This window comes from Gadus morhua, chromosome 11 (assembly GCF_902167405.1).
Source record: "Gadus morhua chromosome 11, gadMor3.0, whole genome shotgun sequence".
NCBI classification, from domain to species: domain Eukaryota; kingdom Metazoa; phylum Chordata; class Actinopteri; order Gadiformes; family Gadidae; genus Gadus; species Gadus morhua.
In genome coordinates, this window is record NC_044058.1 from 26,134,875 (window position 1) to 26,149,785 (window position 14,911).

The 14,911-nt window shown below is 51.8% G+C and overlaps 1 protein-coding gene across 6 annotated transcripts in view; it reads right to left on the reverse strand.

Moving 5' to 3' along the window:
* The window catches only part of hectd4 (HECT domain E3 ubiquitin protein ligase 4), a 61,807-nt gene that overhangs the window by 16,233 nt on the left and 30,663 nt on the right, over positions 1-14,911 (reverse strand). For all 6 annotated transcript variants that reach the window (XM_030369597.1, XM_030369595.1, XM_030369600.1 and 3 more), the window contains exons 46-60: positions 14,479-14,627; positions 14,204-14,283; positions 13,743-13,906; positions 11,112-11,349; positions 9,445-9,581; positions 8,984-9,110; positions 7,502-7,639; positions 6,886-7,022; positions 6,601-6,761; positions 5,394-5,575; positions 4,575-4,780; positions 4,011-4,141; positions 3,285-3,490; positions 2,197-2,376; positions 46-1,535 (exon numbers count right to left, since the gene is read on the reverse strand). In XM_030369597.1, coding sequence (XP_030225457.1) covers positions 46-1,535; positions 2,197-2,376; positions 3,285-3,490; positions 4,011-4,141; positions 4,575-4,780; positions 5,394-5,575; positions 6,601-6,761; positions 6,886-7,022; positions 7,502-7,639; positions 8,984-9,110; positions 9,445-9,581; positions 11,112-11,349; positions 13,743-13,906; positions 14,204-14,283; positions 14,479-14,627 — 3,726 coding nt within the window. The remainder of the gene's footprint in view (positions 1-45; positions 1,536-2,196; positions 2,377-3,284; positions 3,491-4,010; positions 4,142-4,574; positions 4,781-5,393; positions 5,576-6,600; positions 6,762-6,885; positions 7,023-7,501; positions 7,640-8,983; positions 9,111-9,444; positions 9,582-11,111; positions 11,350-13,742; positions 13,907-14,203; positions 14,284-14,478; positions 14,628-14,911) is intronic.

Below are 14,911 nucleotides of genomic sequence, written 5' to 3' on the forward strand. Positions count from 1 at the left end.
AATTTTTTTTTAGTCCTCATGGGTTCTCATGTGTGAACCACCCACCTCTATGACGGCGTAGCCCTTGATGGGGCGGGCCAGGACCACGTGGCTGTCCATGGAGGTGACGGTGTACATGGAGCCCCCGTCGGACACCGACGCCGCGTCCCCGCTCTCGGGGGTCTCCCCCAGGCTGCCCAGACTGCCCAGGCTCCCCGTGCTGCACAGGGAGACGTCCAGGCTCTCCTGGCTCGACACGTTCTGGGGCTCTGTGGGGGGGCCCGGCGGGGGGTAGCCCCCGGCGGCGGCGGCGGCGTTGGCGGCGGCGGCGTTCTGCCCCGGGGGCAGGCCGACCAGCGGGTCCTGGTCCACCGACAGCTCGCTGGTGGTGCGCGAGACCCCCTGGGAGGAGCTGCAGATGGAGGTCTGGCTGGTGGAGCCCGACGCGCTCACGCTCATGGCGGGTGTGGCGCTGCTGGAGCTGTCGGGGCTCTCGGGGCCCCCGGGCGAGGGCCGCTCGGGCTGCTCGGGCCCCCCCGGCCGGCCGTCCTGGGGGCTGCAGAGCCGCACTGCGGCGGGCTTGGGCTTCTTGGGCTCCTCCTCCTGCAGGGGGATGAAGATCTCGTCCTTGAACAGCCCGCCGTGGGCGTTGCAGGCGCGGCGGATGGCGCTGCGCACCGCCGGCTCCTCCAGGTGCGTGGGGATGCCCGAGAGCACCAGCAGGCGGCCGTGGGCCGTGGGCCCCACCAGGGCCTGGCAGGCGTCCGTCACGGCGTCGCTGGTCACGCTCAGCCCCTGGGGGTCCTTGTTGGCCAGGTGGCGCAGGATCATGAGCAGGGTGAGGCCGCGGTGGAACCACAGCATGTCCTCGGGCTTGCCGCCCGCCATGTTCAGCAGGGCGCTGTCGCTCTCTGAGAGCCGCGCCCCCCCTCCGCCGCTGCCGCCGCTCCCGCGCTTCCCGGAGGAGGCGGCGGCCACGGCTGCGGCCACCGCCGCCGCCGCCCGCTCCCGCTTCAACTTGACCTTCTTGCGCTTGGACAGCAGGCTAGGGCTCTGCGGCGTCTGGCCCGGCGACGACGACGACGACGACGACGAGTCGCTGAGGTTGGGCGCGCTGGCGGAGGACAGCGCGCCCGCCGACACGCCCGCGCCCACGTTGAGGGGCAGCGTGACCTCCGACACCGACAGGCACACCTCCATCAGGGCGTGGAAGTAGGTGGAGAAGCGGCTCTGCTCCGTGCCCAGGGCCAGGGCGGCGCCCCCGCAGCAGGAGGAGGAGGCGGCGGAGGAGGAGGAGCCCCCGGCCCCCCCGCCCGCCGCCCCCCCTCCGGCCGCCGCCCAGCCCTGGGTCTCGCGGTCGTACAGCGTGCGGAGCTCCGTCTGCAGGGCCATGACCACGGCCAGGCAGGGGTTGAGCAGCAGGCCGATGGAGCTGGACAGGCCGGCGGGGCCCTTGCGCTGCTCCAGCTGGTGCACCTTGCGGAAGAGCTCGGCCAGCAGGTGGAAGCTGAGCTCCTTGATGCAGGGCGCCAGGTCCGTGTTCCACAGCAGCCCGCCTGGGAGGGGAGAGGAGACGTGGTGACGGGCGACGCCAGGCATGGATCACATGTTTGGATTTTGATCAATTGGGGAATATTAGAATAATATACAGTAATATATCAAATTACACATTTTATCCCCAACAAACCGTGCTCTCCTTTTTTGACAACGAGTTGCAACACCCTGCACCGTCTCTGGTGACTGCTAGTGGGAGTTTGCCACTTTGTCGATGGTAGTGCTTAAAACTAGCCAATGAAATTCCACCACATTCCGCCTGGTCCCCCAATACTCCCTGAATGTCGATTGACCAATCGCATGACCGAACGTGCACTACGAGATAAGCTAATTTGCATAAAGTGAGTAGTTGAGAATGTTTCTTTTTTTTTTTTTACTTTTATCCCTCCCCTTTCGAACGTTCCGCGATGCCCTGCCCGCACGCCAGCCTTCCCGGAATCCCTTGCACCACACGAACATGCCTCCAATACAAAGCGGATGTGTGGCGACTGCCTCGCTCAAGGCCACGCGTTTGGTGAGGCCGGGCCATAATGATCAGATATAAAAGTGACAACATTTCATGTGTTCTAGCTCGAGTTTGAGCTCCCCTTCCTACACATGGGAACACATGTTCCCGTTGGCTGCGTGGCGCCTCCAGCCAGCGTTAGTCGAAGCCAGACTCACCCAGCAGCTCCACCACCTGCAGCAGCACCGACGAGGGCAGCGTGTCCAGCTCGTCCTCCGACTGATCGCTGCTCTCGCTCAGCCTCCACGTCAGCAGCTGCTCGGCGAACGCCATGGCCAGGGGGAACTCCAGCGGCAGGGAGTGCAGTACCAGCACCGCGCCAGGCGGGGGCGACACCCCTGAGAGACGACACCAGTTAGTCTCACATTGAGTCATTATAGGTATATATTAGAGCTGTCAAGCGATTAAAATATTTAATCGTGATTAATCGCATTAATGTCATAGTTAACTCTAATTAATCGCGATTAATCACAAATTATTTTTCTATGCTAAATATCCCTTGATTTTTTAGTCCCATAATTCTTCTCATTTTAATTCTCTTATCAACATGGTGAAGTGCATCGGCTTGCCTTGTGCAAATGATTTTTTATTGATAACAACATTGGCATATACACTGATCAAAACAGGACGATACAAAAAAAGAGCCTATAGTGCAATTAAACGACTGCTTTGAACGAATGTCATTTGAACATAGCAGTCAGGCTACTGCTTCTTTGTTTTGAGCCAAAGGAAAAAAATTTTATTTATTTTTTTTTTTTTTTTATAAAATAATTGTTAATTATTTTAATCGTTAATCGCGCGATAAAAAATTTAACGCCGTTAAATTTGGTTTGCGTTAACGCCGTTAATAACGCGTTTAACTGACAGCTCTAGTATATATATATAATGGTGATGCAAGATTAACTTGTGTTGAAGATTTCTTTTTTGTGTGTTTTTCAGTGTGCGTGCTTTTCTGTGTGTGCTTGCGTGTGTGTGTGTGTGTCATTGCGTCTATGTGTGTGTGTTTTTCTTTTTTTGCATGCTTCTGTGTGTGCGCGCATTTTGGTGTGCATGTGCGTGTCTTTGCTAGTATCTTTTTGTGTGTGTGTTTTTGTGTGTGGGGGTTAAATGTGTATTTCTGTCTGTGTGTTTTAGTGTGTGTGTGTGTGTGTGTGTGTGTGTGTGTGTGTGTGTGTGTGTGTGTGTGTGTGTGTGTGTGTGTGTGTGTGTGTGTGTGTGTGTGTGTGTGGCTTGCGGGGCTACTCACCTAGCTTGATGTGCACCTTGTCGGTGGGGATGATGACGGAGGGGTACTGGTTGGTGGTGGGCGGGGGCGTGAGGCCTGTGTTGGTGGGCGAGGCGTCCCGCGGGTAGCACACCGCCTCCATCAGGTTCAGCTGGCCGTTCCGCCGCACCTTGTGACCCAGGCCGTACACCATCACCCGCGCCCAGGGGGCCTTGTACAGGCTGGAGCTGATCACACACACACACACACACAAACACACCGAGAGAGACACACACACACACACAGAGACAGAGAGACAAGAGAGAAAGAGAGAGAGACACACACACACACACACACACACACACAGACAGACAAGAGACACACACACAGACAGACAAGAGACACACACACACACACACACACACACAGAGACAGAGAGGCAAGAGAGAAAGAGAGAAACACACACAGACAACGAGAGAGACAGAGAGAGACACACACACACACACAGACAGACAAGTGACACACACACACACACACACACACACACACACACACACACACAGAGAGACACACACACACCGAGAGAGACACACACACACACACACAGACAGAGAGACAGACAGACACACACACACACACAGGTGAGTCAGAGACGGACAGACAGACAGACAGACAGACAGACAGACAGACAGACAGGGGTGAGTCAGAGTGTCAGCCAGCAGGGGGACACTGATCTGGTGTCTTCGGGGCAGAGGGGGCCCTACTCACTCCTTGCGGCTGCCCAGCTGGCCCTCCCTGCAGGACGCGATGACGAAGGCCGCGCCGGGGAAGCTCACGTCCATGCTGACCTTGGACTCGCTGACGGGGAACTCCTCCGACGTGAACTGCTCCGGGGCGTTCTGCCGGGGCGGACAACGGGGTAGGCGTGGAAGGAGGGTTAGAGGAGGGAATTACAGAGACATTTAGGGAATACACCAGGGGTGGGAATCACGGGGTCCCTCCCGATACGATACGCGATACATGGCCCACGATACCCATAATATTGCGATACTGCAATTATTGTTAGATCATCCTATAACAATACATCACAATTTATGTCTAACGATGAATACAAAATGACTGATAAGGTAAAGTGCTGGATTTTCTTTATTCATGGTCCAAACTGAGCTTTTCAGTTACTCGTCTTAGGCTAGTTAACTTCCGTCCAGAGATAGCCTTATTCAGACGCATCGCATTTAGGAAGCAGGTAAGAGTTAGGCCTACAGGCGTGTACACTGCAGACAATGGGGTCGCGCCCTCCAACCGCCGTTCCCTCGACAGCGTCGGGCGTACCTGCAGGAAGCAGCAGATCTGCTTGGTCAGCTCCAGCAGGCTGTCCTCCCCCTGGTGCATGGCCCGGGTAATGGCCACCGTCAGCCACTCGCGGATAGGCTGGGCATTGCCCTGGTAGAACAGGTCAGTGGGGGAGCAGCTCTGGCCCTGGAGGTTGTGCAGCGTGGACTGGGCCAGCAGGATGGAGCTGGAGCTGATGGTGCCATCTGCAGGGCAAAGAGCGCAACAGCAACCGCTTGAGCACGAGAACCAGAGCGGCGATGGTGTGAAACCGAAACGCACCAAAAGGTAGGATGGGCGAGTTGTGAAGAGAGAGAGCAGAAAAAACTTTTAAACCCCCAAAAACGCTCTTCCCTCTCCCTCCCTCCATATGGTTTCCCGGGTCTGTAGGTGGTGAAGAAGTAAAAGCTGCGTCACGTTTTGAACGACACACTCTTTCTATCTAGTGTCGACTGGGATTTTGGATCGTCGGTGCCGTTAAAAGTAGCATTAACAATCGTTTACTAATTTAACGGCACCGACAATCAAAACACTCAGTCGAAACTAGATGGAAAAGGTGTGTAGCTCAAAACGTGACGCAGCTTTTACTTCTTCGCCACCTACAGAGTTTATAATATTTGATCATTAACAAAAACCATGTTATTTCCGACGGACATTTGACTGAGGGAACCGGCGCCTCGGAGGCGGGACTTATTCTTCAGAGGTCTTTTGAGCGGTGCTTCATTCACACTCCTGGTTGGATGAATAACAGGAACCAATCAGGGAAGAGATGTTCCGACCAGATATTCTCACAGCGTAGTCGCACAAGTGGGCACTGACCAGGTAGAGGCGGAGCCAGCAGCTGATTGGACAGCAGCTGCAGGTGCTCCAGCGTGATGTCGCGGACGGCGGGGATGTGGAAGAGGCGGGTGAAGGTGTGGGGGTTCTTGGGGGCGAAGATGTTCAGCAGCGCCATGCGGCAGTACAGCCGGGCCAGGGCGCTCTCACAGCGCATCAACTCCCTATAAGCAGAGCAGCGGGAACGCTTATCTCCTTGGCTGTGTTCGAAATCGTCCCCCATCACAGATAAAGTGCACTGTATAGGGTACTCGCCATTTTGTAGTGGCGTTAGACTTCTCAGTGGTTAATTTCATTCACAATATAGTGGACAATAAAATACCCACAATTTGAGTGAACATACGATGTTCCCTACATGTTACTCCTGTATACCACAATGCAACGCGGTCGTGTTTTCTAAACGTCATTTACTGACGCAAATTACGTTTAGTAATAGCGTTTAGTTTAGCGTAGTGTCCGAGTTCTCGTTTGTTCGTTCCCTATATAGTTCACTATATCAAAAACACTTTATAGGAATATAGATTTCGAACACAGCTCTCGTCTCAGTTCAGTTCCTGTTAACATTGAGTTAACATTGTGCGCCGAGGTAATAGGTCCGCTTGGCTGAAGTTTGACTGCAGGACTTTTTACAGCAGTGATCGTCATAACGATTATACTTAAATAGGAGTACATTTACAAAAGGACATTATCAGTCCAGTTCCTAATGGGGTTATTCTAGTCTTTATCTCTACAATGGAGTGTGAACAGATCGAGGGTGTGTGCGTGTGTGTGTGTGTGTGTGTGTGTGTGTGTGTGTGTGTGTGTGTGTGTCTGTGTGTGTCTGTGTGTGACTGTGTCTGTGTGACTGTCTGTGTGTCTGTGTGTGTGTGTATCGTTGTGTCTGTGTGACTGTGTGTCTGTGTGTGTGCGTGCGTGTCTGTGTGTGTGTGTGACTGTGCGACTGTGTGTCTGTGCGTGCCTGTGTGTATGTGTGACTGTGTGTGTGCGTGCGTGTCTGTGTGTGCGTGCGTGCGCGTCTGTGTGTGTGCGTGTGCGTGCGTGTGTGTATATGCTTGTGTGTGTGTGACTGTGTGTGTGCGTGCGTGCGTGTCTGTGTGTGCGTGCGTGCGTGCGTGCGTGTCTGTGCGTGCGTGCGTGCGTGCGTGCGTGTCTGTGTGTGTGTGTATATGCGTGTGTGTGTGTGTGTTACCTGTGGATCTGGATGTTGCTGCTGTCCAGGGACACGAGGCCGTTGGCGGCGGTCCTCCGGGACCCAGCGGGGGGCCTCTCCAGCATCTCGATGGGGTACCAGTACCTCACAAGGACCCCCTCGCTGCGCAGGTACGTCTCCACCTGCACCAGCTCATTCACCTGAGCAGGGCACACACACACACACACACACACACACACACACACACACAGGTTACAAACGTCACTACGACGGGAGAATAAGACCAACCACAAAGGGTCGGCAGTTGCGTTGCGCTGCGCTCACAGAGTCCACGTCCAGGACCACGCCGTGCAGCCCGAAGGTCTTCAGCATGCCCCGGATGGCGAACTTGGGCAGGGCCATGCCCCCGGTGGTGCTGTTGGTGTTGTTGCTGTCGGGGCAGCGGATGACCACCGTCAGGCCTGTCATGTTGGAAACGACACAGAGCTGAGTAAGAGTTGTTTTTCTCGGCAACATACTTTTCTTTTTCACAGAGGGGTTTGTCCCAGGACAAACACAAGTGTCACTCATTACACGAATTACAGGTTTGCTCGTTTTGTGTCCAAGGGCACGCACAGTAACCTCTTTTCACTTGTTTACTAGCCCTGCCCTGGAACGCTACAATAGCAGACCCATAATTAGTGCTATGATGGACGCCTGCGTTTGTGCCAAGATTACGCCTCAGAATGCCTTAATGACATAATCGTTCACTTACATCGAGTTTTAACCTTAAGTCCATCTACAGTTCACATATGGTCACATATTTGTGTAGTTTGGTGGTTGTGTTAAGATGGAACGTAGGTAGGTTGTGTTAAAGATGGAAGGTGGGTGGGTTTTATTAGGACGGATGATTGGTAGGTTCAGTTATGATGGTAGGTAGGTTGTGGAAGGACAGAAGCACCTTTTCGGACTTTGTCGATGGTAAACTTGTTGGCCTCCTCCTTGATGTCTTCGATGGTGGGGAGGTACAAGTCCCGCGGGATACCGCCGTTCTCCTCGTACAGGAACTCCACCGTCTGCCTGGCGATGTCCACCATGCCTGATATCATTACACACACACACACACACACACACACACACACGCGCGCAGACGCACACAAACACACAGACACACACACACAGACACACACACACACACACAGAGACAACGCGCACAGGAAAAGATGAAAGGTGAGTCATCGCCATCTCACCCGACGCGAGGTAATTTAATAAGAGAATATAATTTCATTTGTGCGATTACGCTGAGCTCCTGAATGGACATGATGTATACAAAAGCCTCAATTAACCAACCCTGACATTTCCCTCCTGCTTTCTTATCATTTGTCGGAATAGATGTTTTCATTTCCCTAAATCCGTTTCATGACTCACTTATCTCAGGGTTCACCTTCCTGCTGCCGTGACTAAACTCCAATGAGGGTAATTTGTTTAAAATGCAATTTGCAACGGTGTCCTTAATTCGCCCAGCTCTGGCGCGTCACAAACGATTAAGAGTTGAGATATGAGCTGTGCCAATCAGAGAATGAAACTGAAAGACTTTTAGACCGAGTGAAAAACAAGAAAATTTTACCCTTCCAAGAACAGATCTCAGATCAGCAGATTTTTTTGGTCTTCCCGTTTTTCAATTAAATTAAATTTTATTTGTGTAGCCATTAATCACAGGTACAGTCTCAAAGGGCTTAACATTCCATATATTTCTGACACCCCCCTGACCCTAGCCCATAGAGGGCAAGACACAACTCCCTTTATTAGCAAGGGAGAAATCTTGAGAAGGAACGCATAGTGGAGGATCACGACATCTGTTTTAACGTCTCCTCCCATCTCAATCCTGGTTTCATTCCTATTCAGGGGACCAAACTAGTTCAATCCTGGTGTTTAAGTTAGAACGATAGGCAAGATGGTCTCCAGTGTAGGGCTGCTCGATTATGGAAAAAATCATAATCACGATTATTTTGGTCAACATTGAAATAACGATTATTCAAACGATAATTTTTGAGTTTAAAAACATGTTGTATTTATTCAGCATGTCTCTCCGAATTCTTTTTTTGTAACTGAGAATACACTAAATGGTAAAAAATAAAATGTTCCAATCTAAAATTAGAAACAGATATCTATCCAGCTGTTCTGCCCTTTCTATAAAAATTAAAAGAAATAAAAAAAATAATCTAAAAACTCGAATATGTAAATTTTGTGATCGTTTGACGCTTAAAAAAAATCGCGAAATCTTGATCACAATTCGATGAATCGCCCAGCCCTACTCCAGCGGACCAACACAATTCGCCAACAGCTCTAAACGGTAAACATCACAGACGTGATCGATGACGCTCTGTGTGTGACCCCAGCGTCTCCGGCGGGCCCCGACCGAGGCCCCCCCAGCACCACTCACCCAGCTGCAGGGCCCCTTTGATCTGGTCCAGGCCGGACTTCCTCTCCGCCTCGTTCCGGAAGCGTCTGCGGATGGTGGGGAAGACTTTGGTCTCCCAGGCCTTAACCAGCAAGGCGTAGTGGTCCTCCTAAAATAAAGCACAACGACAGACACAGACCGACGCATCACAGACACGGAGAAACAGTGCCCAGATCAACCGTTTGGCTACTCGGAGGCCAAACCGACGCCATTTAAAACACGGGAGCAGGGTAGTGTAGGGACTAGGGTGTTTGACCGTATTAGGTACCGAGTGACGCCTAACCCACGACTGCACCTTAACGAGCAGCACCTGAAACGACTCCAAGTCCCTCGGATCTAAAAGCGTCTCGCAAATGACCTCGATGGCAAATAGGACACATCAAAACAAATGGCGCATGAGAGGGGGAGGGGGAGGGGGGGGGGATCAGAGGATGACGGCTCACCCTCGGGACGTCGTCATCGTCGTCTTCGTCGGTCTCATCGTCGGCGATGGGGGCCAGGTGGGGCTGGGGCCCCGAGGTCACCAGGTTCTCGTAGCTCAGCTCCACCTTGTAGTGTCCCGACAGGTCGCTGTTGTACTCTGTGTCACCGGGAGAGGACAGACAACAAAGCCAGTCCTTACAAACACTGCCAACTGGGAGACACGCATACATACGATACACAGACAGCAGGGCGGGAGGGAGGGGGGGGGAGGGAAGGGGGGAGGGGGGGAGGGAGACGTTAACGATGTTGGATGAGGTCAGCTGCTGGAGGTGAGAATCCAGAGATGTAAAGTGAGGGAGTGCAGAAAACAGTGAATGAGAGCAAGGTTATGAAACTAAACAAAGAACAAACAAAAACAAAAACTATGTTTCCCTGCCATTGATAAGTATATCATTCACCTACCTGTGGTTGACATGCAAGATGGATTTCCTTGACCAATCAGGGAGGAGATGCCCTGATTGGCCAGAGATTACTCAGGAGGGAGTGGTCTTAAATCCTATTCAGTTCATCCAGAGGCAGGCAGTGTGCTCAGAGTGGATATAACTATCATTAAAATAACAGCTCTTAAACCTGACCTACAGCACCTTTAGGTGCGGATCAAATACAACAATAGTGTGACCCACAGTTAGAAAGGACCGCAAAACATCCCCTAGTTGGCTCACAGCGTATCCCATCGGTACGGGACAGCCTCGACCAGGGATTCTCAACCACCAGTCCGCGGACCAAAAAATTATATAGATATATTTACACAGTAGGGTTGCCGCGGTATACGGTATTACCGGTGTTGAGGCCAACACCGTATACTCGGTGTTGCACACCGACAACACCGTTTGTTTTTTTTTTGTTTTTTTTTCCAGTAATAAAAAACAAATTCAGTAAAAATGAATAATATAATTATAATTAAGAAAATTTGAATGCGTAGAATAGGCCACAGTTCTGCACTGTGCGGAAGAGAATTGGCGCGCCGAGAATTGGCACGCTTCCTTACAAGACCATAGCAACGCCGGTAAACAAACCCCGCGAAGCCCAATCCCTACGTGAGCTCCCGGCCATATACGGCCATCCGGAGGCGCACAGAGCTTTTGGCTGTGATATTATGATCTATAAAATTATATTATACTATTTTATATAGAATGTTATAAGACGCCGAGAATTGGCGCGCTGCCAGCCGCTGTCACCGAGTGTGAGAGGAGAGTTGAAGGAGAAGATGGCGGCTGACCTAGTTTCAAAGTTAATACCGTTTATACCGGTAATACCGGCGTTGACACGAGCGCATTACTCGGCGTGAAAATGCCCACACCGCGGCAACCCTATTGCACAGCATATCACAGTCGTGTTGTTAGACTGTTGCACCGATACTGTCAATTAATAAAACTGTGTTTTTATTCTTTATAATGGCCCTACAGTATCTGTGTTCATCAGATTAGGTTAGGCAGGCGTATCATGGTTTGTGTTCTGGTCGCTGCATTAGCGGCCCCTACTGGTTGGTCTGGGCGCCTGCACCTCCCCCCCCCCCCCCCCCAGAATATGTATAACGCACCTCAGCAATAGAAAGGTTGAGGGACCCTGATCTAGACAAGAAGAGGCAGGAAGGGGAAGTGTGCGCGTGTGTGTGTCAGAGACGTACGTTGCTGGGCGACCGCCACGGCGGCGATGCGGCAGGGGGGTCCGTGTGAGCCCGAGTCCGACGCCACACTGGTGCCGGCGTCGTTGTCACTGTCGGACGCCATGGCGAAGGGCAGGGCCTCGAAGTTGGCGCTGATCTCCTCGGCCAGGTCCACGCAGAGGTCGGCCGCGTTGCGGTGCGCTTGGCCGTCGGCGTACGCGAAGGGGCGGCAGCCGAAGTTGGCCCGGATCTTTGTGTTCTGTGAAGGATGGGACGATGCAATGAGGTTTGACAGACAGACAGACGGAATTGAATTGAGGGCATAGGCGGGCATGACATTGTGGTATTGGATGCGTTTCTTTGATCGATCCCCTATGTCTTATGATTCCTCAGCCATCCTACAGAAAGATGCCTCCTACATTTACATGTACTTTTACATTCAGGGCATTTAGCAGACGCTTTTATCCAAAGCGACTTACAATAAGTACATTTGTCAGAAGAAACAGAAACTGTCGGTACAGTAAAAATGTTGACAGAACCAAGTGCCAAGCACTAACAACTGTTAACCGATTCCCTGTATAAAACAAAGATAGCTAGCTAGGATCCTAGCCCCTATCTGCTCCTTAAAGGTCCCATGACATGCTATTTTATGTATTCTTTAATATAGGTATTAGTGGGCAACTAACACAGTATTCAAAGACGTTCCTGAAATTCAGCCGTGGTGCAGAGTTACAGCCACTCCGTGCCAGTCGCACATTGAGCTTCCCCCAAATGCGCTGTTTCGGTGGGCGTGTCAAGGAGGAGGGTGGGGGTGTGGCCCTGAGCAGCTTGCAGCCACGGACGGTACCATGCGCTCTGTTTACAGTGGATGTATCGCAATGGCGAGGCGCACACAGCCTTTAGCCGTGTTCTGTAAATATTCTAGAACACACGGGAGTCCTGGAGCTCTATATCTAAATATTATCATATAGCCTACACAGATATCTATATCATATAGCCTAATATATATTATCACGGCCAAAAGCTGTGTGAGCCGATATTATGAATCTCAAACGACCGTGTTGGGTTCTCCGACGTTCCTGGTTCTTCAACGTCCACATCAATGTGAATACACACACTGTAACGCAAGTGTTGTACACTTCCTTGTTATTTGGATAACCGTTCTGCTGTTGGTGTGATGGCGCATAACACGTCGGACTCTCGTCTCTGGTATTTCTACAACGAGACTCGTATTGGGGGTTATCTCAGCCAAAGTTGAGAATGAATTGGGGGGAAGGAACTTTGGCTTTGACTCCCTCAAGAACATGAACCACGACATGGAGGAGAAAGGGATTGTTGGCGGCGAATGTCTCTCGCTTGAGCCCCGCTGAGGGACCACCGCCGGAGGCGGAGGTGCCTAAGCGCTGCCCGGCAAAGATCCCTTTCTCCTCCTTGTCGTGGTTCATGTTCTTGACTTGAGGGAGTCAAAGCCAAAGTTCTTTCCACCCAATTCATTCTCAACCTTGGCTGAGATAACCCCCAATACGAGTCTCGTTGTAGAAATACCAGAGACGAGAGTCCGACGTGTTATGCGCCATCACACCAACAGCAGAACGGTTATCCAAATAACAAGGAAGTGTACAACACTTGCGTTACAGTCCTGGAGCTCTATATCTAAATAATATCATATAATACATAGATATCTATATCATATAACATATTGTGTGCGCCTCCAGACGATATTATGAATCACAAACGACTTTGTCGGGTTCTGCGACGTCTCTGGTTCTTCCACTTTCACATCAACCTGAAGTCGACTGAACCGCGCGCTGCCCGCTGCCGGCTGCCCGCTGCCGGGCGATGGTGCCTCGCGGCAACCGGCGGCATGTCGCAGTTCATGTACTTCAGCGAGTCAAACCAAAGTTCCTTTCCCCCAATTCCTTCTCAACCATGGCTCAGATAACCCCCACGACAGTCTCGTTGTGGAAATACAAGACACGTCAAAGAACCGACAAGAAACACTTGCGTTACAGTGTGTGTATTCACACACACACATGTGCCGCTCGCACGGTCGAGTCTCATTGGCGGGCCAACGTCTCTGGGCGGGCCAGGCAGAGTAAGGGGAGGAGCTGAGATTCCTCATGACGTCATGAGCACAGACATTCCAAATCAGCGCGCTTGAGCCTCCGTTTTTTCCAAAGGCGAGCAGAACAGCTAGTGCTCGTTTTACACCAAACGCAAGTTTTAGCCACTGGGGGACCATAGGCAGGCTAGGGGAACTCATATTTATGTTAGAAAACCTCCCAAAGTGAGATTTTCATGTCATGGGACCTTTAATAAAACACATCTGAATACCGTCCAAGTCTCATTGGATGAGAATGTCATATAAAGCCAGTAAATATTAAAGTTCCCATGACATGCCACCAGGTGTGAGTGTGATTAGCCTCTACAAGCCGTTTTGAAAATCCGTCTCTTATGACATCACAAGTGGGCGTGTCCACCTAGATGTGAGCTGGATGGATCAGCCTACCAGCCTACCCAGTGGACCGTAGCAAACGTTGCTCATCTATCCGTCACACATCTAGGTGGACGCGCCCACCTGTGACGTCATAAGGGGCAGATTTTGTCGGCATGTCATGGGACCTTTAACAGTACTGAACAGCAGGCACCCACCTTCTTCTGAATGTGCACCAGGGGCCACATCCCGCCCGCTACGTCCTCCAGGGTGGGGCTGAGGCGCTGGCCGCAGTAGGTGAAGTACACCCGGCCCTTAGGGGCCTGGCCTGGGGGGGGTGGCGTGCCTTCCGACCGCTCCCACCCGATCCCTGCCACGTCGCCTAGGTCAGCAAACACACACACACACACACACACACGTACACACACACACACACACACACACACACACACACACACACACACACACACACACACACTACTATTAGGGTTCCCGGTTATAACAGAGGATGGATATAATGTCTAATGTGTTTAAAGGGCCATGTTTAAAGATCTGCACGCTGAAAGATTTCTTAAAAAGGGGGTCAACCGATCATTGGACCAGTTTGTTGACGAGAGAAGAGGGCCGTGGATGACGTGGCGAGGGGACGGTATGAGAGCAGGTTGCTCTGCTGACTCACCAGGGAGCAGAGCCACGTCCAGCCTGACGCTCTTCCACTGCAGCAGGCTGGAGCCGTTATAGTGCACCGCCCGGCCATTACTGCGCCACGCAGACGGCGAGGCAACGGAGAGATGGGGAGGGAGAGATAGAGGTTAGGGTCGAGTTAGGGCCGAGAGACACAGAGGGATAGTGGCGAGAGAGTGAACGGAGGGAACCAAAAACCCGCCGTCAGCACTCCAGTTAAAGATAGAGCGGTCGGAGAAGGGAGGGTGAAACAAGCGGTGGGGGCCGTACTTGTGGAAGAGGCAGGTGCCCACGGGGTTGGTCCACGCCCCGTCCCGCTTCTCCGCCTCCGTGGCGAAGCCGAAGGACACGATGGGCCCGCTGTCCTCCTCCGAGTCTCCATAGGAGACAATCTCGATCTCCCAGTAGAAGGACGGGGCCTGGCGGGGGTACGAGAGACACACGGGGGACAGAGAGCGTGGTCAGCTGGTGCAACCGTGCTATTTTTTTTTTTATTATTTTGTTTTCAGTTTCGTTTTTCTTTTATTTATGAATCTTCTTTTTCAATCAGGATTTTTTTCTTTTTTCAGTGGTATAAAAATCTGACCTATGTGCACTAAATGTAATGCATTAATAGTGTATATTAATTATTGAAAATGAAGAAATATGAAATTGGAAGAAAATCCAATGTTGTAATAAATCACAATTTTTCAATATATAAACA